The following is a 26599-nucleotide window of genomic DNA, read 5'->3' as shown; positions in this document are numbered from 1 at the left end:
TCCTGTCCTTTGGATCAATCTCCAGCGTGTAGAGCACCAGGGTCTTGCCTGGTGCATGGAGCTTTAAAATTTTGAGTTTGGAGCCAAGCCATGCCACCGAGCCAAGGCCACGCCCCCGAGCTAAGGACACACCCCTAGTGGAGTGTCTGACGTTACCGCGCCGTCGGAAGACCCAGAGATGGCGTCCGCCACCTGGATGACGGCCGCTGTGGAACCGAGCAGTCAGTCCCCGGGTAACACCAGGTAAGCACTGGTGTTGGTGGAGGGGAGGTGCCTTTTATGCTCTGCCTCTTTCTGTCCCTTCAGGCCAGCAGGGGAGCAACCTCCAAGTGTATGCGGTCATGATGTCAGAGGGAAATAGGACCTGTCCTATCTTTGGTACGTGCTTTTCATAGACTCCTATGGAAGCTGGAAAGCCCGCGCCTCGGATTGTGTGAATGGGCTAGTTCAAGTAGCTTGAATTAAACCATTCACACGATCTTTAGAGCAGTATGGCCGTGAGCTTTGCACGTGGCTATACTGTGTGCAGACAGCGCTCGTGAGAAAGAGGCCTAACATACAGGCATTTGTACTCTTCTCAGGCTTTCATCTGTCACCTTTGTGGTACCGCATGATGGTCTGTAATAAGTGGTAAGCCGTGAACACGCACACTTCAAGAGAGCTGCGGATAGTTAGCCAAGGCCAAATTGTAAGCCTAATGTAATGCCTATATGGGCATGGATAGCAGGATGGTTTATTTGCCCATTCATACCACAAATGATAGGCTAGTGGAAGCTACAGACTATCTAGATGATCAGATTTTCACAGTATTGGGGCTGGTTAATCAAACTAATGCAGCTCAAGCTTAATTGATTGTTGTTGCAAATCAACACACAATACATTACCTTAGAGCAGCCCAAGAGTGGCATATGCTAGTATGTTGTGTACTTCATCACACTTAGGCAATCTCAAGCATCAAACACCTGACTACAATTATATGTGGAAAAGGGAATCCAGTCAGCTGGATGAAACCAGTGAGGGACGCCCACAGTACTGAGTAAAGCTGGAGTAATAGCTCTGGGGGCATCAAGAATGGAGGTCCGGGCACAAGCAATAACTGGTAACAAGGTAAAGTCTCCTGCTGCAAACACCAAGGTATGACCGACTCCTAGGGTGACTGTTTCTTGGTAGACTGTTTTTGCAGGGTGGTTTGCCATTGTGAAAGTGTTCTAGGCATGGTCTGTGACCTGTGCAGGTAGGGGGAAGAGGTTAACTGTGACTATCATTTAGTGTGAATCTTGTGTTCTCTGTGTTACCTTTCAATAATATCCTACATATGACGATGAGAACACTATCTTTTCTCCTTAGGGAGAGAACCTAAACCATGACAATGAGAAGATTGGATGCTCGCTGAAGAGCTTTATCTACAGAAGAGCCTATATCTGCGGCCAGAGTGAAAACTGCATGATTTCAGGATTATAAAATACAGCGACATGGAGAATTAAAAAGTCACAAACGTTCTTTACAAATACTAGATTGACCCGTCGCTACGTGAACATAAGATGTTTGGGGGAATGGTTGTAAATGTTTTAAGAACTGTGGATCCGAGGATTGGGCTTGAACTGTTTGCTGTCCACCGCTTGGTCTTCCACGCTTTAGGGACATGGCGACAGACGATTACTGCATATGACAGCACTTGGTATAGGATATGTTACTGTGCAGGCCCCAGTATACTTGCTGTATACTGGAATAATATCTTGTATCTCTGGTATTGTCTACAGATTCGATCTACTACTGAGAAAAAATAGTCACTGAGCTATAGACCCCTACATACCTACGTGTAGCAGAACCAAGTGCACTTACCTGTGTGTAGCAGAGCCAAGTATGTAGGTGCATGTAGCACAGCCGAGTGTGTATACCTGCATGCAGCAGAGTGTATATGTAGCTATGTGCAGCAGAGCCAAGTGCATTTACCTGCATGCAGCAGAGCCGAGTGGATACACTTGCGTGTAGTAGAGCCGAGTGGATACACCTGCATGTAGTAGAGCTGCACGTAGCATAGCCGAGTGTACGTATCTGCACGTAGTAGGGCTGAGTAGCTCTCTCTCCTCCTACCCATTGAAAATAATGGAAGAACATAGCGATCCCCTGTGGAGGACTGAGTCTCTGGTATACTTTTCAGATTTAATCTACTATAGAGAAAAAATAGTCACCAAACTGTAGACCACTATATACCTGCATGCAGCAGAGCCGAGTGTATGTAGCCGTGCGCCGCAAAACGACAGCATCATCTAGAAAGTGCAGACATTAACCTGGCAACTATCTTATTTTCTTTTGTAAGAAAGAACATTAATCTCATTACTAGGGAGGGGCCGCACAATCACCCCATTGGCATCTCTTGATGGCATGGCGGGCTGCTGATGGTTGCTTTGGCAGGTAGAGGCCAAACAATGGCCTTCAGTATCATTTATTAAGCAGTCACAGGTCATACTATAATGTAAAAGACTTCAGGTGAACTCTGCATCACTAAAGCTACATTCACACTGGTGGGAATCTTGTGGGAATCTACGATCTGAATGGGGTCATACCCATGAGCGCTTTCTTTCCCTCACTGCCAGGTAAAGACCTTAAGGACAGCACATGGCACTGGCACGCCTGAGATGTACGAGTGCCATGCATTACAATCAATGGGAAACACTTGCGATCCTGTATTGTGTGTGAGACAGGTGCCTGCGGGCCGCAATGTCACAGAAGCAATGGGACGTTTCTGAATGAAGAGCGCCTTACATCTGCGTGTAAAACGCACGTTATCGCGCTCGCATGTGCGAATGACGGTTACAAGATATATTCACAGTAATCACGCATTATCCATTTACTTAACAAATCAGTGTTTTCATTCAGTAGCAGCTGATAACCAGGGATGTGAATAAGGCTTCTTTTATTGAATGCTGTACCAAAACCAAAGATCATACACAAAAATCCTCATCAGAAGTTCATCATAAATTAGCGGTGTAAAAATATGGCATCCATTTACATTCGCCTGATCTGGACTCCTCCTATTGTTACATTCTCCCGTCAGACTTGTAGATACTTTACATTAAAAAATCATTTACAGCTGTACAGCGAGCGAGAATTATAGCAGAATCTAAATCATCTTGTTCTGGCCCCGACAGACCGCATCCATGAGGCACATGATGTATATATGCTGATATCTACCTATGGCGTGTGCTAAACCCCTACCCCATGTAGTAGAATAACTAACCGGCATGTACTGCCCTCTCCCAGCTCCGCACTGCGGGTCTCTACCCTGACCTCACACTTACAGGCTGTTGCGGCCAATGACAGAGCTGAGTGATTGATGGCCGAGCCCTGTCATTGGCTGCAGCAGCCTATCCTGCCCTGTAAATAGGTGGGACTGCAGCCTGTAAACAAATGACTGGAGTGGAGGGGCAGCGGTGGGGAGAGGCGAGACGCTTATTTTACAGCATATGAAACAGAGTTTTAACAAAAAGACTACTTGGACAATCCCTTTAAATTGACTCGTATACTAAAAAGTGAAGTATTTTTTAAAAGTATGGTTATCGACATGATGGAGCCCTATTATTACTGCAGCTGGTCTATAAATGCACCTGTCTCTATTCCCAGGATCAGCGCCACCTGTGTCCATGGGCTATGTGGCCAAAGGAAGGAGAACAAATGCCAAAATGTCAAGTATATAAATGCGAAAAGAAGAACATTAAAGTCAGAAGATGTGGGGCCTCTAAATAATGGTCTCTTGGGGTGAAGATAAAACAGAAGCCACTGAATCGACTCTTTATATACATGCATACAAAAGAAGAGCAGCTGGATACCCGGCGTAGTCCGTGCCAGTGCTGCTAGTACATCACCTAATAGAGGTCTCTAGCACAAAGTCTATGTGGCAGAGCCTGTGTATACTCAGTGCTGTATGGGGTTTCTCAAAGGAAAGAATAACAGTACTCAATGCAACCACTAGGGGAATATTTGGTCCTGTATGCCAATGTTATGGGTATATAATGCAGCAGGTGAAAGGATCCGGTTCTTCAGATCGGTACAGTAGGGCTGCGGCGCTATGACTCTCACCCTTGCCTTGCTGGTTATACATCCTCATCAGTGAGGTGGTAGTACCATCATGAAGCATGCGCAAGGAGCGCACATTCAACCATATTTATATGTTTTTCCAACATGACAAATCTCTGAGCCATCATACAGGAAACACAATCCTGCCCCAGACTATAATGGATGGCTCTTAGACATTAACGGACTCCTATATCTTACACTTCAATAGCACCAAATATTCCCCTGGTGGTTACATTTGGTACTATTCTCTTTAGCTGAGAAACCTAAAGCCCATGCCCCACCAAATACACACACCACATTTTATTAGGTTCTGCCCGATGCTTTTCTTGCTGAGGGCATCTGAACACCTCGCTTATGATCACTCTATACTAAATTGGCTGATTGTCGATCTGGTCCAAGCTAAGTTGCATAAACTAACTGTAAACATGGCTGTGGATCCAGAGGAAGAAGATCCAAGAGTTCTTCAAGAATTTAGCTCAGTTACTGCTTCGCCCCCATTCACAATATTTAGAAATTGTATAGTGACCGGCACAAGGGAGATGTGTTCTATAGTCCAGAAACGTAACCAGCATTGTGGGATAATCTGCCTGAGGTCCTCCTAGTTTACGACATATAGGAGGAGGTGACAAAGTAATACAAGCAATGGCCAGCAGGGCTGTAGTAAGGTCAGACGTTGTCAAACCAACCTGATGTTTTAGGAGGAGTTGAGTAGAAGCCAAGACAAGGGGGCTGCGATATAATGCTCTGGACTTTGCAAACGTTTTGGCATCGTCCCTCGTAGACTCTTAATGGATTAAATAAGGTCTACTGATTTAGAAAGTACTGCATAATTGTAATTAGATTGATTGAAAATTGGCTCAAGGACTGTATCCAAGCAATTGTGGTTAATGATTCCTACATGGATTAATCTGTGGTCATAAGTGGTATAGTCCAGTAGACTAACTATAGGGGTCGCAAGGGATGCAGCTACAACCTGGACCGCTAGCCGGGGGGGGGGGGGGGGGGGGCAAAGCTCCCTCTGCCACTGTACTAGTGAAAGCCATCACCAGGAATTTCGTCCATGGCCCAGCCCCCGCATCGTAAGCCCAAATCTTCACTTGCAACCTCCTTGATTCATGCAGCGCCGCTAGCTGGGCAGTCCGACTCCTCCACTAGGTCTGATGGCACAACTCCCTTCACTCATGCAGTGCATGAAGGATGTTCTGACCTGAGAATGGGGAGAGGAGTCAGACTGCCCAGGTAGCAGCGCTGTGTCAATCAAGAAAATTGAAAGTGAAGATTTGGACTTGCGGTGCAGCAATGTGACAGTTACTTGGAGGCACTGTAAAAGTATGGAGGGACCACTATAGACACAGAGGGACCACTGAACACTCCGGCCTGTGGAGGGTGTAGGAACATGCATGGGCCGCTATTGGGTGTGTGGGGCTATCAGGGGTAAAACTGTAGCATGTGTGGGGACACCAGGTGTACTACAATGGGATGTGTGGGGACACCAGGGGTACTATAATGGGATGTGTGGGAACACCAGGGGTACTACTATGGGATGTGTGGGGACAGGCAGAAGGACCAGTATGGGATGTGTGGGGACATGCAGAGGGACCACTATGTAATGTGTGGGGACATGCAGGAGGACCACTATGGGATGTGTGGGGACATGCAGGAGGACTACTATGGGATATGTGGGGACATGCAGAGGGACCACTATGGGATGTGTGGGGACATGCAGAGGGACCACTATGGGATGTGTGGGGACATGCAGGAGGACCACTATGGGATGTGTGGGGACACCAGGGGTACTACTATGGGATGTGTGGGGACATGCAGAGGGACCGCTATGGGATGTGTGGGGACATGCAGAGGGACCACTATGGGATGTGTGGGGACATGCAGAGGGACCACTATGGGATGTGTGGGGACATGCAGAGGGACCACTATGGGATGTGTGGGGACATGCAGAGGGACCACTATGGGATGTGTGGGGACATGCAGAGGAACCACTATGGGATGTGTGGGGACATGCAGAGGGACCGCTATGGGATGTGGGGGGACATGCAGAGGGACCACTATGGGATGTGGGGGGACATGCAGAGGGACCACTATGGGATGTGTGGGGACATGCAGAGGGACCACTATGGGATGTGTGGGGACATGCAGAGGGACCACTATGAGATGTGGGGGGACATGCAGAGAGACCACTGAGGGATGTGTGGGGACATGCAGAGGGACCACTATGAGATGTGGGGACATGCAGGAGGACCACTATGGGATGTGGGGGGACATGCAGGAGGACCACTATGGGATGTGGGGGGACATGCAGAAGGACCACTATGGGATGTGGGGGGACATGCAGAAGGACCACTATGGGATGTGGGGGGATGTGCAGAAAATAATATGAGGAAATAATAAAATAATGTAATTTAGTCTTGAGATGAGATGTCTAATAAGGGGAGACATGATTAACTTATATAAATAGTCATTATAAAGATCCCTGCAAGAAGACAGTGGGGGCAATCGCTCCGGCTAGGGAAAAAAAAAGATTAAATGGTCAAATACAGCAAACTGTGAATCTGTCGTAGAGCGGACTTGAGGAGATTGTCAAAACAGGCCTGGGGTTCGTTCACATCAGTGTCAGAGGGTCAGCTCAGGTAGAAAACAGGACGAAACAGTGCCATTTCATCTTGTAAATCCTGGCAAGACGCTGGACTGCTCATAAGACGGAACCGTTCGGCCAGGAGGCCGTTTTCCTTCTCCCTGAAAAGAGATGGGACACAGACCTCCCTGACACTCATGTGAACGAGCCCTTAGACAATTTCTTGGAACAAGATGACATTAACAGTTCTTACACGCCTTCTTCAGCCTCGTCCTTTCTGATTCCTTGGTCCAACTTGGTAGACGTGTCTTTTTTCAACTGTCCTACATAGCTGTGTTGGACTTGGACTGCCAGAACGATGTAACTAATGGTGCTAGCTTATAAAGCTCTAGTCTATTATATGCAGGAGCGCTAACACCAATGACTTCCACACTACGTAAAGTACGTGTCATTATTTGTGTAGCGTGGCCATTCTAAAGCACACTAACGAACGTTCTTGCCATGCATCTTCTTTCTGGATGCTGTTACATCAGTATGTCATGGATCCGGTCAACCAGGTAGCCATGACACTAGTGTAAACCAAGTATGACATGTATGCCAAGTGCTTCCAGTGAAGACGACCAAACTCAATATCAGAAATCTACTGTAAGCCTTTACCCATTTCTGCAGAGCGAAGCACGTTGTGTCCTGCTCACTATCGTCACTTAGTTTACCTATTGCTATAGGAGTGTTTTTACATTGTGTTGGACAAATGTAATCTTTGGTCTCCATATATACTCATTGGAAGGGCATTGGTCTGCAGGGTGCTGGGAATGACCAAGCTTGGCCCATATAGGCGCTGCTGGTTAACTAGATTAGTACAACAGAAAGTGGAGAAACATAAAAAACTAAAGCTGATGAAATCCTCAAATTTAAGATGGTGAATTGGTGGATGTGATCGGCGCCGGTTCTGTATTATCATAGAGAAGGGCTTCCCGGGACCCAGGGGGAATGGATGACGAGGTACCGGGAGGCGAGCAGGCAAATCATTCACACAACGTTCAATGCTGACTGTAAATAGAAGGATGATTACATTTACCAGAAGCGTCTCTCTCCTGTACGGTGACGTGTCCACAGCAAGGCTTTACCTTGTGGAGTAGTTTGTGCCATAGACATATCCAGAATAAATATTAGAGCATTATAGAGCTTAGAAAATATAAAATACAACGGTGGTGCTTTTTTTTTCTAAAAAGTCACATTTTTGGCACTCAGGAAACTATTAAAAATATTGCCGTTGTTTCTTCTATTTGCCATGGGTTTACATGGTCTACTAAGAGGACAGTAGATGCTGGTCAGGACTCTACGGCCAGCGAGGTGTTGGTGGTGTTAGTGGGATTGTATCACTTGGTAAAGATATATGTAGGTTATTAATCCAGCCGTCTGGTGGATACAGACAGACTACATCCATAGACCGTATCCAATGCATCTCCGGGATACAACGTGCCACCGATGTGCTCTTCTTCAGAAGACATTCTTGTTCTTTGCAGAAGCCCCTTTGATATGAAAGTTAATTGGATCAACTCAGTGGTTGCACTAAGCCGCCTTTGTAAACACGTAGGATGGCTTCACAGACAAACTTGTACTGAATCTGTGGGACAGGACACAAATACAGACACTGAGTCACGGAGACGTACTCCACACAATGGTCATTCTAGGATTCCTACACATTAATGACAAGATCATCACTGATATCAGCATGGTGGATCAGTGGCTAGCACTGTTGGCTTGCAGCACAGGGGTCCCGAGTTCAAATCCCACCAAGGACAACATCTGCATGGAGCTTGTACGTTCTCCCCATGTTTGCATGGCTTTTCCACCTCTCTCTAAAAACATACTAATAGGTGAACTGTGACCCCCAATGGCAACACCAATGCCGAGGAGTAAGACCGATTGTAAAGTAAGCTGTTGGCATTAATTTGACTAATTGTAAATTTCAGGAAACACTTAGAGATGAGCAAGCACGCTCGGTAAGGGCAGTAACTCGAGAGAGAGAATTCGGAGGGGCCGCGGGGCTGAGCAGGGGGGGAGATAGAGAGAGACCCCCACCGCCCCCCCCCCCCCGAATACCCGTTACTCGAAAATAGCGTTGCTCTCCCAAGTAACTGTCCTCACCAAGCGTGCTCGCTCATCTCTAGAAACACACAATATGATTCAATTCTTATGATCAAAAAACAACATTTAGACATAAAAACTAATTACCTAAGAGGGCTGACGGCACCGGGGGTGTCTCGCATTGATGGTTCTAGACATGTATTTTTTTCCAAAGCTAAAACAGTGGTACCGACCCAATGTGTTTCTTCTTAAGTTACATCGTATTATTTCATTCATCAAACGGTAAGAGAACCATGTAATGTAACATGAATGCGTTAAGTTCTCCATGTGAGAACCCCTTCTGCTTCATAGTAGGTCCCAGTCCTCAACTATTTTGGGACCCTCACTGATAAAAACCTTTGACATGCCTCTCTAGCACAATGATCCCCAACTCCAGTCCTCAGTGCCCCCCAACAGGTCATGTTTTCAGGATATCCTATGATGAGTACATCTGTGGCAATGTCTGAGGCACCGACAATAATTACATCACCTGTGTAACACTGAGGAAATCCTGAAAACATGACCTGTTGGCGGTCCATGGGGACTGGAGGTGGAAACACTGCTCTAGCATGTCGCCCTTCAAGCTACCTGGAAATGCATGTCTACTTAATAGTATAGAGAACCATCGTCTGCGTGCCCAAACCTCTGACTGTAGTGGATCAGTTTGCTCTTTAGGGTTAACTGAAAGAGCAACTCTACTTTTTAAAAACTATTGCCATGTCAAAGCAACAAATCAAAACCTCATCATTGGAGGTCCAGGTGCCGAGACCCCCTTTGCTGAAAAGAGAGGGCTGCAGTGCTTACCCAAGTGCTGTACTCCTTCAGCTGCCTTTGTTGACTGTTGGCTGCTCTTGGCAGCAGATGATAGATGCATAGACTTCTATAGACATCGGAGTCCATCTTCAGCAGCACAGAGAAGCTGACAGGCAACAAAGACAGCCAAAGGGGCATAGAGCTCAGGTGAGCGCTGCAGCAATCAGTGGGGGTCTCAGCACCCAGGACCCACTCATCAAAACATTTACCATGCTGTCTTGAGATATCAAAAGATTTGGAAAAGTACAATAACGCTTTAAAGAGGACCCTGCCCATGTCCTTTGGCAAGCGTAATAGTCTGCACACCTTTATGGCAGTGTCCCTGCTGACCTCTAATAGTCTGCATATTATGGCTGTGTCCCTGCTGACCTCTGATAGTCTGCACACCTTTATGGCTGTGTCCCTGCTGACCTCTAATAGTCTGCATATTATAGCTGTGTCCCTGCTGACCTCTGATAGTCTGCACACCTTTATGGCAGTGTCCCTGCTGACCTCTGATAGTCTGCACACCTTTATGGCTGCGTCCCTGCTGACCTCCCATAGTCTGCACACCTTTATGGCAGTGTCCCTGCTGACCTCTGATAGTCTGCACACCTTTATGGCTGTGTCCCTGCTGACCTCTAATAGTCTGCATATTATGGCTGTGTCCCTGCTGACCTCTGATAGTCTGCACACTTTTATGGCTGTGTCCCTGCTGACCTCTAATAGTCTGCATATTATGGCTGTGTCCCTGCTGACCTCTAATAGTCTGCACACCTTTATAGCAGTGTCCCTGCTGACCTCTAATAGTCTGCACACCTTTATGGCTGTGTCCCTGCTGACCTCTAATAGTCTGCATATTATGGCTGTGTCCCTGCTGACCTCTAATAGTCTGCACACCTTTATGGCTGTGTCCCTGCTGACCTCTAATAGTCTGCACACCTTTATGGCTGTGTCCCCGCTGACCTCTAATAGTCTGCATATTAGGGCTGTGTCCCTGCTGACCTCTAATAGTCTGCACACCTTTATAGCTGTGTCCCTGCTGACCTCTAATAGTCTGCACACCTTTATGGCTGTGTCCCTGCTGCCCTCTGATAGTCTGCATATTATGGCTGTGTCCCTGCTGACCTCTGATAGTCTGCACACCTTTATAGCTGTGTCCCTGCTGACCTCTAATAGTCTGCACACCTTTATGGCTGTGTCCCTGCTGACCTCTAATAGTCTGCACACCTTTATGGCTGTGTCCCTGCTGCCCTCTGATAGTCTGCACACCATACAAACCCGCTCTGATGAAGTCGGCATTAACTGCCGCAGCCCCGATCAGCTGATTAGCCAGGGTCCTGAGTGGCAGATGCCAGCCGATCAACTATTGATAATCCATTGTGAGGTTGGCCCATCAGTAGCATTTGCCTGGAAATCCCCTTTAATATGTACAAATTACCAATTTTAACCAACAAAATAAGACACGGCAATTTACTGCTCCGTTCCCCTAAATCCCCATCTCCTGGATGACTCTGAGCAACGCTGTTAGTTCATCTCATGTGGCCGGCTTAGGCTGCAGCTCTGGTCTAGTAGTGGGGATGTCCAGGATCAGCCACTTCAGTTACATAAAACGAGCAGTAAAATTAATTAGCAATGCTATAATATTACACGGGCTGTCCCTAAACAACTGTCCTGCTGCTGCTCCAAGTGTCTTAACCCATTAAGGATCAAGCACAGTAAATACACGGCGCTTGGCCCCGGGCTTTAAGCCCAGCCGTATGTAAAATTACGACAAGGATTGAAGCCCCTGCTTTCTGTAATAAATCAGAAGCAGGACGGGTTGTCAGCGGTTAGTCACAGCTGATAACCCAGAGGAGGAGGAAGAAGTGGGTTTTAACCCTTTCTGCCTCCTCCTTTCTTCAGTACACATCGCTCAATGAGTGCTATGTACTAAAAGTGAAAGTATTTCTTCCACCAAGGAAGCCCTGACCAGCTCTGCCAGTGACTACTGTCACTACGGGGGATGTTTCCCCTGTAACTGGGGCTCCTATGGATGTGGGTGCTATGGACGTCCCAGCTACAGTGGGAAAGTATCAAATTTAAAAAAAACAAAAGCATGTGAATGTCCCCCAGAGGTCTTATATGATGCCATGGGGGACATAGATAGTAAAAAACAAGATTACACAAAGATCAATAAATAAAAATGACAGAATACAACAACAACAATATATACCTAAGAAAGAAAATAACCCAAAACCGTTGCTATATGCGCCCTGTAATCCAAAACCATACGTATTACGTATCGAAGCGTCCGAAACAAAAAGAGGAACCCGTTCACATACTTTATTTTAGCAGAAAAAAAAGCCAGTGAAAAAGTTATTAACCCTTTCCAATCCAGTGTCTGACGTCTGAAGACATTATGATTTAAGGCCGTACAGCTCCGAAGTTGGAAGACGTCCGTCGGGGTTCTCTTACTGTATATTGCCAGCCTCTCTGCTGTTGGAGCCTATCCGTGTCACCTCATGCAGTACTGGCTTTAGCCAGCAGATAGCGCTGTTGTATAACGGCAGAAAAAGAGTACGCCCCCGAGGAAAACCAGGATACAAATTGGATTGGAAAGGGTTAAAAAAACAGCCTTATCACGGAAAAAAACGCAGCAAAAATAATGGTGGTAGCTAAAGAAAAAAAATAGGGCAGTAAAACCACCCCAGGGATAAAATCCCTAAAAGGTGTCTGGTCCTTAAGGTACAAAACAGCCTGGTCCTGAAGGGGTTAAAACAACAAAAAGAACAATACTTACCCAACCTCTGCTACGGGGATCCAGCACCGTTGCTTTGCCATCCTCTGGGTGGTTGTTATGAAGATGACATTATAAAAAGTCACCTGACTGCTGCAGCGTCATCGCTCTTCCTCCTGGCATCAGTGCCTACATCCTGGGTGTCACAATGCCAGCAGTTTGACAACCTCACAACCTCTGATTGGCTGCAGCAGTCAGGTGACTTCCTTCACAACAAACACTGGGAGGATGGCGGGGCAACAATGCGAGATCATCCATGACAACACCACTGCTCCTCCCTGTGGATAATCTAGTCCCTTCCAATCTGTAATCTGCACTCTTCTTCTAGCTTCCAGGTCACATGACCAGCACTCTAACTACACTCTGTATCCTGCAGTTAATGGGGCAGATTTAGAACAACGGTCTGTTTTGCCCGTAGCAACCACTCAAGGGCAGAATACAAAATGAAAACTGCACTCTGTTGGTTGCTACAGGCAAAAAAGACAGTTCTTCTTTTCAGCCGTGGTGATACAGTATACACAATAACTGCAGGACACGGAGCGTTGTCAGAGTGCCGGTCATGTGAGCTGGAAGCCTACAGGGGGCGAGCTGCAGAACCTGCTGTGCTTCTAGAATCATAAACTTGTATGAACGCAAGCAGATCTTCATTGTCCTTACTGATGTCTGAACCATCATGGGCCGCTGGTCTCGCATCTGCCTCACAATATCCAAAGGATAGACAGGCTGGTTTCGTTCCATCAGGCACATCGCTGTTTCCATGGTAATCAGGACGCCAGTACGACCAATCCCAGCGCTGCCAAGAAAAAGGTCATATGTTACAAACTAATACAGTGAAATCCAATTGGTGCAACATATTAACTAAACTAAGGGTCTGTCATGCTATAGGTTACTTTGACACAACGGCCTGTTCCAGTAGTTCCAAAGACCAAAAGCTTTTCTATATCTGGATTTCATGTGCATTCAGATGCTGTTATGGGCTGACAGGGAGCCAGGTGATATAGATTATTTACTCACCGCGATCCAGCGGTTACCACGGGAGGTGGGGAGTTCTCCTTCAATGGAAGTGTTCAAACGCTGGACAGACATCTGTCTGGGATGATTTAGTGATCCTGTACTGAGCAGGGGATTGGACCCAATGACCCCGGAGGACCCGATGACCCCGGAGGACCCAATGACCCCGGAGGACCCGATGACCCTGAAGGTCCCTGGAGGACCCAATGACCCCGGAGGAGCTATTGACCCAGGAGGACCCGATGACCCCGGAGGTCGCTTCAAACTCTACCATTCTATGAGCTCTGAAAGTCGGCATGTGGCATGAAAATCTGACTCTTTTCAGAGTCCTATGCGAGTACTTTCCCGTAGACTTGTATAGGAGACTGCACGGACAGGACTCCAAAAAGAGTCAGAGGTTTGTGCCCACAGACTGCCATGCACCCCACACTCTTACATACAGGTACCCCTGATTTTATATGGAAGCAACTGAAAACACAAACTAGTACACAACATGCCTACTAGTCTGCAAGCATGGCTTCATCATACACAATGGGCCTCATTTCTTAGAGCTGTCTAACAGTAAACCTGTCTTTGTTGCCCATAGCAACCATTCACAGCAAGGATTTCATTTCTGAAATTGCTTTGTAAAATGAAAGCTGGGCTGTGATTGGTTGCTAATGAAGAGCGTTGGTCTTGAGGACAGTTTTGATAAGTTAGGCCCAATGTGTATTGTGGACAATACTTGGACAGCCTATGCCTTGTGCAGCTATGACATAAAGAGATGTACACTACACCACATAATACCGATTAATCTCACAGTTTAGTGTCAGAGTGCACTGGGAGTTGATGTTTGTACTCAAGGATTGATGTGGGAAAGACTTAAGTCACGACCCTCTTGTAGAAATTCCAAGAAGAGAGAGATATTGGGGGTCTGTGGAACTTATCTGGATTCTCCACACTAGGATGCAAACTTTTTCCAACCTTCATATAATAGGTATTGGGGGAAGTCTTCCTAGTGTATTGTAAAGCCTTTCTTCATGAGTATGCATTTTATAGGTGCCAAGCTAATAAACAAAGGTTCTTTATGTTCTAACAATAGATGAGACCTTAGGATAGAAGGTCTGAAACCTGAGTCCAGGTGACTGCAGATCTTCAGAGGTGTCCACCAACTTCTCCTTGGCCAATATGGCATGGCAAGAACTACACAACAACTTCTCTCGCTGAATATATGCAATATCCTCAGAATTAAGAGTATAGGGGAACAGGCACATGCTAAGTTGAATCTCCACTTTTGGACTACGGCATCTACTGCAGTAGGAAGATCTCTAGGACTGCGGGAGAAGAACTGTTTCACCTTGCAATTGTTTTCATGACGCAAAAATACATCTATTTGAGGTTTTCCTCATCTCATTGCTAGATAGGAAGACTTCCGGGGACAAGGACAACTCTCCGAGATCTATGGTCTCCTAGATCCTAGTTGCTAAAAGAGACTAGAGCAAATTCTGGGCTCAATTAAACATTTTTTTGGGCCAGATCCTGGAAGTAGGTGAACGAGTCTTATGGCCCTTTTACATGGGCCGATAGTCGGGTAAAAGACTGCACGAGTGCTGACGTCACCGCTAAGATCATCAGCGCTCATGCAGAGCGTTTACAATGAGACACCGCTGACTTCTTGCTTAGAGCTTCACCTTCCATGTGAAGTGCTTAGCAGGGAGCATTTACACGCAAAAAGAAGCCAGCGATCTGTGAACGAATAGTGAGCGATTTTTGTTCGTTATTCATGTGTAAATGGGCCATTGCACCCACCCATCAGGTGATGAATAAAGGCCCCCGCTGTGGTGTTGGCCAAATAAACAAGCTTGGATTTTCTTTGTTAAATGCGGTGTTCCTTGAAGACCCTTCCAGATTGCATACAGTTTTATGATGTCTGTTGTCTTGAGGCCATCTCCCTGGGTATGAGGATAGCCACATGCATTGGACCAGATCTCAGCCTTACAATCCACAGCATCTTTAAGCAGAGTGGCGTCTTCAAAAGGAAGATAAGTCTGTTCAGCTGCTTTGGAAGCCATCTAATTTGGGAATAGCATTCTGATGACCACAATTTTCATCACTAAATGGGTAATGTCTTTCGAGACCTCTAGGGGCTGAGGTCCCTGGTTTCAGGTTTACGCCATTCAGCCTTGATAAGTTAGTGAAGGTTTTCATTAACCCGGATAGTATGTCTAAGATGCTTCCTTAGTCTCCCAGATATCTCATCCTGGACAGACATAGTATTTTTTAATTCCTCCATCTTCAATGTAGCGCCAAAGCCTTAATGAGCGCATTATTACGTATCTTCCAGGTTAAAAAGACATTTTTATAGTAGTTATCTTCATCAGAGGAATCAATAATTCTTTCACCTTCTTCTTCCTCAGAAAGGCAAATACATTTGACATCTGAGTCCGAACTGATAGAGCTGAGGGTGTCTAGGTACAGGTGAATATATAAAAATAACTTACCTGGCTCCCCTGTCATGTCTTCTAACACCACCATAACGTAAGGCCCATTTACACAGGACGAGTGTATGGCAAACGCTGCCTAAAAGATGAGTGATGAAGTAGTGAACGGCCTCTGTGTTATCTGAATGGAGGGGGACGGGGGAGCAAGAGGAGAGAAATCTTCTGCAGCCGCCCCCTGCTGGCCGCTCCATGACCCAGCCAGCTCTGCTAGCTCCCCTGCAGGAGCACAGGAGTGTGGGGATACAGGGACGACTGGCGGGCATCGTTTGCCTGACACTCGTCCTGTGTAAATGGGCCTTTAGTTTATGATGCAGCAGGGATGTGACGGGTTAATTACTTTAGCAGAACAAGCTTTACAAAGTAGTTAAAAAAAAATTGATAAATGTTTTGAACAGATTCCAGTTTTCTTGCTTGAGATGTAGAGGTGGTGGAGGGGTCCTTGTTTGCTGGACCCGGATCAGTTGCAGTCTTGGTAGATTCAGAGCCTAGGTGAATGTGCGTGCTCATGGCACAGGACGACTACACACCCAACCCAGTAGCATGAGAATATGTTCTTTGAAGGAGATCCGGTGATGTCCTGCTACTTCCATCTTCTTCAAGCTCTCACTCAGTAGTCAACTCCAGACAGCACTGAATGAATACGGAAGGAGCACTCCTGCGTCGATCTTCCCCCCATTAGGCCCACCTGAGCCACCACTGCTCTAGGGAGAGCCCCAGCCATGACCATTGTGTCGGTGGGAGAGAGGACAGACCCTTCTGGATTTGACTCTGATCACCAGGTAAATACAAAAAAAGTAAAAATAAATGCCAGGAGCCCCAGGAGGGACTGCCAGCACCTGTCTGGTCTGTCTGACAATTGGAGAATAGGAAAAACACTAGAGATGCCTGAGAGGAACTTTAAACCTCTGTTTACCCTGTCTTATCAGGAAGAGGCAATCCCAAGTAGTGCCAACACGGGAACTGGGGAAACTATTGGTTCAGTTTTGGTATCATAGAAAAAGCCCAATTTGAACTGAAAAAAAAAAAAAACATTTGCAAAAGTATAAAACCAATCAATTTCAGACGCTGCTTTCCTAGAAGCGCGCCCATCCTCTGGGTGAAGCGCGCCTATCCTCCGGGTGACGAGTGAAGCGCGCCTGTCCTCTGGGTGACGGGTGAAGCGCGCCTGTCCTCTGGGTGACGGGTGAAGCGCGCCTGTCCTCTGGGTGACGGGTGAAGCGCGCCTGTCCTCTGGGTGATGGGTGAAGCGCGCCTGTCCTCTGGGTGACGGGTGAAGCGCGCCTGTCCTCTGGGTGACGGGTGAAGCGCGCCTGTCCTCTGGGTGACGGGTGAAGCGCGCCTGTCCTCTGGGTGACGGGTGAAGCGCGCCTGTCCTCTGGGTGACGGGTGAAGCGTGCCTGTCCTCCGGGTGACGGGTGAAGCGCGCCTGTCCTCCGGGTGACGCGCGCCTGTCCTCTGGGTGAAGCGCACCCATCCTCTGAGTGACGCGTGAAGCGCGCCTGTCCTCCGGGTGACGGGTGAGGAGCGCCTGTCCTTTGGGTGACACGTGAAGTGCCCTCTGGGGGACGCGTGAAGCGTGCCTGTCCTCCGGGGGACGCGTGAAGCGCGCCTGTCCTCCGAGTGACGCGTGAAGCGTGCCTGTCCTCCGAGTGACGCGTGAAACGTGCCTGTCCTCCGGGTGACGCGTGAAGCGTGCCTGTCCTCTGGGTGACGCGTGAAGCGCGCCTGTCCTCTGGGTGACGCGTGAAGCGTGCCCGTCCTCCGGGTGACGGGTGAAGCGCGCCCGTCCTCTGGGTGACGTGTGAAGCGTGCCTGTCCTCTAGGTGACGTCTGAAGCATGCCTGTCCTCTGGGTGGCGTGTGAAGCGTGCCTGTCGTCTGGGTGACACGTGAAGCGTGCCTGTCCTCTGGGTTATGGGTGACGCGTGCCTGTCCTCTGGGTGACGGGTGAAGCGTGCCCGTCCTCTGGGTGACATGTGAAGCGTGCCCGTCCTCTGGGTGACGTGTGAAGCGTGCCTGTCCTCTGGGTGACGTGTGAAGCGTGCCTGTCCTCTGGGTGGCGTGTGAAGCGTGCCTGTCGTCTGGGTGACACGTGAAGCGTGCCTGTCCTCTGGGTGATGGGTGACGCGTGTCCTCTGGGTGGCGTGTGAAGCGTGCCTGTCCTCTGGGTGACGCGTGAAGCGTGCCTGTCCTCTGGGTGACGCGTGAAGCGCGCCTGTCCTCTGGTTGACGGGTGAAGCGTGCCCGTCCTCTGGGTGACATGTGAAGTGTGCCCGTCCTCTGGGTGACGTGTGAAGCGTGCCTGTCCTCTGGGTGACGTGTGAAGCGTGCCTGTCCTCTGGGTGGCGTATGAAGCGTGCCTGTCGTCTGGCTGACACGTGAAGCGTGCCTGTCCTCTGGGTGATGGGTGACGCGTGTCCTCTGGGTGGCGTGTGAAGCGTGCCTGTCGTCTGGGTGACACGTGAAGCGTGCCTGTCCTCTGGGTGATGGGTGACGCGTGCCTGTCCTCTGGGTGACACGTGAATTTCCCATCCCTAATAGAGCCGGACACAGTTGGCGTTCCTCCTCTGCTTACTGAACCCATAAGCGTTCCCGCCGCCTCCTTTTTCTCTCCTGCTTACTTTCCTTCTGCTTTGAATATTTTAGGTATTTCCAGTAATAGCCTCTTGAAGAATTGTCTGCTTCCTCATCCGCTCATTGAGGGTTTGGTGAGACTCATTTGATTAAACCTCTTAGGGTCCCCGAATTCTGGGACTGTAGTCTTAGGGTACAGGATGTTGTTTGATACAGATGGAGGCAGGAGATACAGAACAAAAGTGATTTCTTTTGATTGTCTTTGTTACCGCTCGGCCTGCATGACCACTTAGATTGCTGTCTAACGGAAAGGGCTTCGATAAAATCTGAAAAAATGTGTTATTCCAAATAGTGTAGTATTTTACAATATGAGAACGCCCCTTGAGTTATTAGGGTGTGTGAATCGTTTCATATCATTTTGATGCAGCTAAGGTAGGGTGGAGTCTAAGGAAGCCCTATCTTTATGTTTGATGGTTGAATGGAGCTAACCTTTTCAAGAGGAACCAGAATATTATTTAGTGGCCTGAAAAAGGCCTGTGGGGACCGGTAATATAATAACCAACCCTATGGAGTTAATAATGGGGTTACTGGCATTTTGCACAGGTGATGCAGGTAACCTAGCAACCAGTTAGGTCATTTGTATTCAGCTGCACAGGAAAGAGAAAATGCCTAGAGACTCAGGTGATGCAGGTAACCTAGCAACCAAATAGGTTGTAGGGCAGTCAGCTGTGGCAGTGAGTAGAGGGCAGTCAGCTGTGGCAGTGAGTAGAGGGCAGTCAGCTGTGGCAGTGAGTAGAGGGCAGTCAGCTGTGACAGTGAGTAGAGGGCAGTCAGCTGTGGCAGTGAGTAGAGGGCAGTCAGCTGTGACAGTGAGTAGAGGGCAGTCAGCTGTGGCAGTGAGTAGAGGGCAGTCAGCTGTGGCAGTGAGTAGAGGGCAGTCAGCTGTGGCAGTGAGTAGAGGGCAGTCAGCTGTGACAGTGAGTAGAGGGCAGTCAGCTGTGGCAGTGAGTAGAGGGCAGTCAGCTGTGGCAGTGAGTAGAGGGCAGTCAGCTGTGGCAGTGAGTAGAGGGCAGTCAGCTGTGGCAATGAGTAGAGGGCAGTCAGCTGTGGCAGTGAGTAGAGGGCAGTCAGCTGTGGCAGTGAGTAGAGGGCAGTCAGCTGTGGCAGTGAGTAGAGGGCAGTCAGCTGTGGCAGTGAGTAGAGGGCAGTCAGCTGTGGCAGTGAGTAGAGGGCAGTCAGCTGTGGCAGTGAGTAGAGGGCAGTCAGCTGTGGCAGTGAGTAGAGGGCAGTCAGCTGTGGCAGTGAGTAGAGGGCAGTCAGCTGTGACAGTGAGGAGGAGAGAAGATGCAGAGGACAGGAGAGATAAGAGAGAGAGAGATGAGATAAAGAGATTCAGAGTAAGCTCCCAGTATATAAACGTGTTATACACAGGTATCTTCATTGTTACAAACTGTATATAAGTCACTGGTATATAAGTCACTGGTATATAAGTCACTGGTATATAAGTCACTGGTAGTTCGCTGGAGATCTCATTTGGGACTCTCTGTGTGTTGGAGAGCATTACCTCATCTCCCCGTCTGACTTACATTAAAAACACCGTGTTTACTATGAATTAGGCCGCCTGCAGACGTCCATGTCGGATCCCGCTGCGAGAATTCTCACAGTGGGATGCGGTCCCGTGCCCCTGCACAGCCCTGCGGCTCACGCACTCCTGGCGTCTCCTCTCTGCGTTGTGTGCCACCTGCCGGTCAGCCGGCGCATGTGCAGAGAGGAGCCGGCCCGTCACCAGTAACATTTCTGTGCGGCCCTCAGCGAGACCCGCACAGTAATACAGCATGCCGCCATTTGTTTTTCGCCTGAGTTTTCACGCAGACAAATCGCGGCCGTCTGCCCAGGATAGCGTTATCTAATGCAATCCCATGGCAGCGGGCACGGGCGGAAACTCTGTGGGAAATCCAGCCGTGGAATATCTGCCCGTGTGCAGGGACCTTCAGCAGAATATCCGGCTCCGTGTGTTATTCAGCACCTCAGCACTCACCACTACAAATCATACCCGAGGGCACCGGCGTCTAGAACCTAAGGAAAACAATGATAATTACCCACTAATTATAAGTATGGATTAAACAACCTGAAATAACAGGTAAAATAACCCTTGAACTGCCGCTAGAAGTCACTGGATTATGGACACACACAGACTGCGCACCCGACGCCGGAGCATTACCTGCAGTGCACCAGGATGGCGCGGTTGTCCTCTCTCTTTTGTCTCACACAAGTTACAAAGTCCAGGAAATCCGAAGACTCATCGGGCACTCCGTGATCCGGCCAGGCCACATACTGCAGGTGAGCAACTGGAAGCTCCTCTCCTGTCTTTTAAGAATAGGTGGATCAATTGGGTTATCCGAATGTTCCCACATTGTCATAAAGACATTGATATAGTGTCCCCCCGGCCGCCCAGTATCCATCAGCTGCCGTTCAGGACACTAGGAAGTTAAGCGGACATCCTTTCCCCTGCATCTACAGTGATGATGTATAATGGTTAGGCTGCCCGCCATCTTGCCCCGTGTACCTGGACTTATATTTAGCCTATATCCACTGTATAATCCCTCAAGAGTTGGCTTAGCGGCCTGCTGATGTAGGAAAGCATTGTCTGACCTGCCTGGACAAGAGCTGTGCGGTGGGGTAAGTAACCCCCCGTTCTTGCTCCCCACCTGTATTTGTTGGGTGGTATTAGCATGATGATGGACCAGGCATTAGTTAATTACGTTTTAGCGGGCTGGACCCTTCCTCCTCCAGACTGGCCGGGGCCGAAAGAGTTCATAATGGGGAAATCTTTAATAAGAATACTTGGTCATGAGAAGGTCCCAGCGGGGTGTGAAATATATTATCGGGCCCTCTGAACGAAACACCTCCACTCAGGGTGCGGCAGGCACTCAGGAACCCCCTCAAACTCCGTAACCCCAAACGTGGTCAGGACTTCTGCGGCATGCTGGATGTCCATGCGGAGATAACCCCGACCAGCTTTGGGGTTATGGAGTTTGATGGGGTTCCTGAGCGCCTACCGCACCCTCAGTGGAGGTGTTTCGTTCAGAGGGCCCGTCTGATCTTGAACAACAGCGGGCTTGTTAAGCCTTTACTGAGGGTCAGACATATAAAGAATAGAGATGAGCGAACGCGTTCGTCCGAGCTTGATATTCGTGCGAATATTAGGGTGTTCGGGATGTTCGTTATTCGTAACGAACACCATGCGGTGTTCTGGTTACTTTCACTTCCTTCCCTGAGACGTTAGCGCGCTTTTCTGGCCAATTGAAAGACAGGGAAGGCATTACAACTTCCCCCTGCAACGTTTAAGCCCTATACCACCCCCCTGCTGTGAGTGGCTGGCGAGATCAGGTGTTCGCCTAATATAAAAGTCGGCCCCTCCCGCGGCTCGCCTCAGATGCCGTGTGAGTTAGATGAGGGACAGTGCTGTTTATACCGGAGCTGCTGTAGGGAAAGAATTGGTAGTTAGTGTAGGCTTCAAGACCCCCCAAAGGTCCTTATTAGGGCCACTGATAGCTGTGTGTTGGCTGCTGTTAGCAGTGGGATTTTTTTTTTCTCAAAATCGCCTCTGCAGACCGTTGCACCTGGCATTAGGGACAGAAGTGCTGCATAGGCAGGGAGAGTGTTAGGAGTGAGTGTAGCCTTCAAGAACCTCAACGGTCCTTTCTAGGGCCATATTTATCCGTGTGCAGTACTGTCCAGGCTGCTGTTAGCTGTGCTGCATTTTTTTTGGGCTTCTCAAAATCGCCTCTGCAGAGCATTGCACCCTCCATTGATACTGCAGGGAAAGAATTGTATAGGCAGGGCGACAACACAGTTATTATTCATAGAATATACGCAGTGCTGCCTGTTGGTGGGAAAAAACTGAAAACAAATCTATTTGTCCAGCCTCTGTCCGTCCTTACGGGCGGTGGAGACGTGTGAGCTGCGTGAAGAACAGTGCTAAATCATACGCACCCAGCTACGCTTTACTGCTGGCTTCGCCATTTGCTTTCCTTAATTGGGAAAAAAAATACCTGCTCTGCCAGAGTTATAATAACTCTGCTACCCTCACGTTCTGTGACACATAAGCAGGGACACAGCACAGTTATTAAACTTCTCATGTTCATAGAATATACGCAGTGCTGCCTTTTGGTGGGAAAAAACTGAAAACAAATCTATTTGTCCAGCCTCTGTCCGTCCTTACGCCTGTGGAGACGTGTGAGCTGCGTGAAAAACAGTGCTAAATCATACGCACCCAGCTACGCTTTACTGCTGGCTTCGCCATTTGCTTTCCTTAATTGGGAAAAAAAATACCTGCTCTGCCAGAGTTATAATAACTCTGCTACCCTCACGTTCTGTGACACATAAGCAGGGACACAGCACAGTTATTAAACTTAGATAATTCATTCACTAGAGGCAGTGGGGCCTTTCGTTTTCCAAAAAGGGCAAAAATTATATTTGGCCTGCAGTCTTGCGCCAATTTATTTCCTGCCTGTGAAATCAAATCACTGGTAATACAGCATGCTGAGGGGTAGGGGTAGGCCTAGAGGACGTGGACGCGGCCGAGGACGCGGAGGGCCAAGTCAGGGTGTGGGCACAGGCCAAGCTCCTGATCCAGGTGTGTCGCAGCCGACTGCTGCGCGATTAGGAGAGAGGCACGTTTCTGGCGTCCCCACATTCATCGCCCAATTAATGGGTCCACGCGGGAGACGGTTATTAGAAAATGAGCAGTGTGAGCAGGTCCTGTCCTGGATGGCAGAAAGTGCTTCGAGCAACCTATCGTCTACCCGCAGTTCTGCGCCGTCCACTGCTGCCAATCCGAATCCTCTGTCTGCTGCTCCTCCTTCCTCCCAGCCTCCTCACTCCACTACAATAACACCTGCTCAGGAGCGGGAGCACTCCCAGGAACTGTTCTCGGGCCCCTGCTTAGATTGGGCAGCAGCGGTTCCTCTCCCACCAGAGGAGTTTATCGTCACTGATGCCCAACCATTCGAAAGTTCCCGGGGTCCGGGGGAAGAGGCTGGGGACTTCCGCCAACTGTCTCAACAACTTTCTGTGGGTGAGGAGGACGATGACGATCAGACACAGTTGTCTTGCAGTGAGGTAGTAGTAAGGGCAGTAAGTCCCAGGGAGCAGCGCACAGAGGATTCGGAGGAAGAGCAGCAGGACGATGAGGTGACTGACCCCACCTGGTGTGCAACGCTTACTCAGGAGGACAGGTCTTCAGAGGGGGAGTCAAGGGCATCAGCAGGGCAGGTTGCAAGAGGCAGTGCAGTGGCCAGGGGTAGAGGCAGGGCCAGACCGAATAATCCACCAAGTGTTTCCCAAAGCGCCCCCTCGCGCCATGCCACCCTGCGGAGGCCGAGGTGCTCTAAGGTCTGGCAGTTTTTCACAGAGACGCCTGACGACCGACGAACAGTGGTGTGCAACCTTTGTCGCGCAAAGCTCAGCCGGGGAGCCAACACCAACAGCCTCACCACCACCACCATGCGCAGACATATGATGGCCAAGCACCCCGCAAGGTGGGACAAAGGCCGTTCACCGCCTCCGGTTTGCACCCCTGCCTCTCCCCCTGTGCCCCAACCTGCCACTGAGATGCAACCCCCCTCTCAGGACACAGGCACTACCGCCTCATGGCCTGCACCCACACCCTCATCTCCGCTGTCCTCGGCCCCATCCAGCAGTGTAGTTCAGCGCACCGGTCAGCCGTCGCTTGCGCAAGTGTTCGAGCGCAAGCGCAAGTACGCCGCCACGCACCCGCACGCTCAAACGTTAACCGTCCGCATCGCAAAATTCATCAGCCTTGAGATGCTGCCGTATAGGGTTGTGGAAACGGAGTCCTTCAAAAGTATCATGGAGGCGGCGGCCCCGCGCTACTCAGTTCCCAGTCGCCACTACTTTTCCCGATGTGCCGTCCCAGCCCTGCACGACCACGTCTCCCGCAACATTGTGCGCGCCCTCACCAACGCGGTTACTGCCACGGTCCACTTAACTACGGACACATGGACAAGCACAGGCGGGCAGGGCCACTACATCTCCCTGACGGCACATTGGGTGAATTTAGTGGAGGCTGGGACAGAGTCAGAGCCTGGGACCGCTCACGTCCTACCCACCCCCAGAATTGCGGGCCCCAGCTCGGTGCTGGTATCTGCGGAGGTGTATGCTTCCTCCACTAAAGCACCCTCCTCCTCCTCCTCCTCCTCTGTCTCACAATCAAGATGTGTTAGCAGCAGCATGTCGCCAGCAGTCGGTGTCGCGCGGTGTGGCAGCACAGCGGTGGGCAAGCGTCAGCAGGCCGTGCTGAAACTACTCAGCTTAGGCGATAAGAGGCACACGGCCCACGAACTGCTGCAGGGTCTGACACAGCAGACCGACCGCTGGCTTGCGCCGCTGAGCCTCCAACCGGGCATGGTCGTGTGTGACAACGGCCGTAACCTGGTGGCGGCTCTGCAGCTCGGCAGCCTCACGCACGTGCCATGCCTGGCCCACGTCTTTAATTTGGTGGTTCAGCGCTTTCTGAAAAGCTACCCACGCTTGTCAGACCTGCTCGTAAAGGCGCGCCGGCTCTGCGCACATTTCCGCAAGTCCCACACGGACGCTGCCACCCTGCGCACCCTGCAACATCACTTTAAGCTGCCAGTGCACCGACTGCTGTGCGACGTGCCCACACGGTGGAACTCTACGCTCCACATGTTGGCCAGGCTCTATGAGCAGCGTAGAGCTATAGTGGAATACCAACTCCAACATGGGCGGCGCAGTGGGAGTCAGCCTCCTCAATTCCTTTCAGAAGAGTGGGCCTGGTTGGCAGACATCTGCCATGTCCTTGGTAATTTTGAGGAGTCTACCCAGGTGGTGAGCGGCGATGCTGCAATCATTAGCGTCACCATTCCTCTGCTATGCATCTTGAGAAATTCCCTGCAAACCATAAAGGCAGCTGCTTTGCGCTCGGAAACGGGGGCGGGGGAAGACAGTATGCCGCTGGATAGTCAGGGCACCCTCCTGTCTATTTCTCAGCGCGTACAGGAGGAGGAGGAGGAGCATGAGGAGGATGAGGAGGAGGGGGAAGAGACAGCTTGGGCCGCTGCTGACGGTACACCGGCTGATTGCCTGTCATCCTTTCAGCGTGTATGGCCTGAGGAGGAGGAGGAGGAGGAGGATCCTGAAAGTGATCTTCCTAGTGAAGACAGCCATGTGTTGCGTACAGGTACCCTGGCACACATGGCTGACTTCATGTTACGATGCCTTTCTCGTGACCCTCGCGTTGCACGCATTCTGGCCACGACGGATTACTGGGTGTACACACTGCTCGATCCACGGTATAAGGAGAACCTGCCCACTCTGATTCCCGAAGAGGAAAGGGGTTCGAGAGTGTTGCTATACCACAGGACCCTTGCGGACAAGCTGATGGTAAAATTCCCAGCCGACAGCGCTAGTGGCAGAAGGCGCAGTACCGAGGGCAAGGTAGCAGGGGATGTGCGTAGATCGAGCAGCATGTACATCCCAGGCAGTGCAACAGTCTTTAAGGGCCTGGCCAGCTTTATGGCTCCCCACCAAGACTGTGTCACCGCTCCCCAGTCACGGCTGAGTCGGCGGGAGCACTGTAAAAGGATGGTGAGGGAGTACGTAGCGGATCGCACGACCATCCTTGGTGACGCCTCTGCCCCCTACAACTACTGGGTGTCGAAGCTGGACACGTGGCCTGAACTCGCGCTGTATGCCCTGGAGGTGCTTGCTTGTCCTGCGGCTAGCGTCTTGTCGGAAAGGGTGTTTAGTGCGGCTGGGGGAATCATCACAGATAAGCATACCCGCCTGTCAACCGACAGTGCCGACAGGCTAACACTCATCAAGATGAACAAAACCTGGATTTCCCCAGACTTCTGTTCTCCACCAGCGGACAGCAGCGATACGTAAGCAATACGTAGGCTGCACCCGCGGATGGAAGCTACGTTCTCTCTCACCATCCAAAACGGGGACATTTCTGCTTCATCAATCTGTGTCTAATATTCCTCCTCCTCCTCCTGCTCCTCCTCCTGAAACCTCACGTAATCACGCTGAACGGGCAATTTTTCTTAGGGCCACAAGGCTCACTCAAATAATTTTTCTTAACAATTTTTATAAGTTTCAATGCGCTTTAAAGCGTTGGAAC

At 49.6% G+C, this 26599-nt stretch overlaps 1 protein-coding gene across 6 annotated transcripts in view; it reads right to left on the bottom strand.

Moving 5' to 3' along the window:
* Positions 1–2900: 2900 nt before the first annotated feature.
* Positions 2901–26599, bottom strand: part of PTPN3 (protein tyrosine phosphatase non-receptor type 3) — a 318436-nt gene continuing 294737 nt past the window's right edge. For all 6 annotated transcript variants that reach the window (XM_066579095.1, XM_066579096.1, XM_066579097.1 and 3 more), the window contains 3 exons: positions 20654–20799; positions 13026–13161; positions 2901–8294 (listed from right to left, as the gene is read on the bottom strand). In XM_066579095.1, coding sequence (XP_066435192.1) covers positions 8223–8294; positions 13026–13161; positions 20654–20799 — 354 coding nt within the window. In that variant the 3' untranslated portion in view covers positions 2901–8222. The remainder of the gene's footprint in view (positions 8295–13025; positions 13162–20653; positions 20800–26599) is intronic.

Source organism: Eleutherodactylus coqui, chromosome 9, assembly GCF_035609145.1.
Source record: "Eleutherodactylus coqui strain aEleCoq1 chromosome 9, aEleCoq1.hap1, whole genome shotgun sequence".
NCBI classification, from domain to species: domain Eukaryota; kingdom Metazoa; phylum Chordata; class Amphibia; order Anura; family Eleutherodactylidae; genus Eleutherodactylus; species Eleutherodactylus coqui.
Note: the sequence above shows the minus strand (reverse complement) of the source record. Positions and strands in the feature narration are given on the sequence as shown.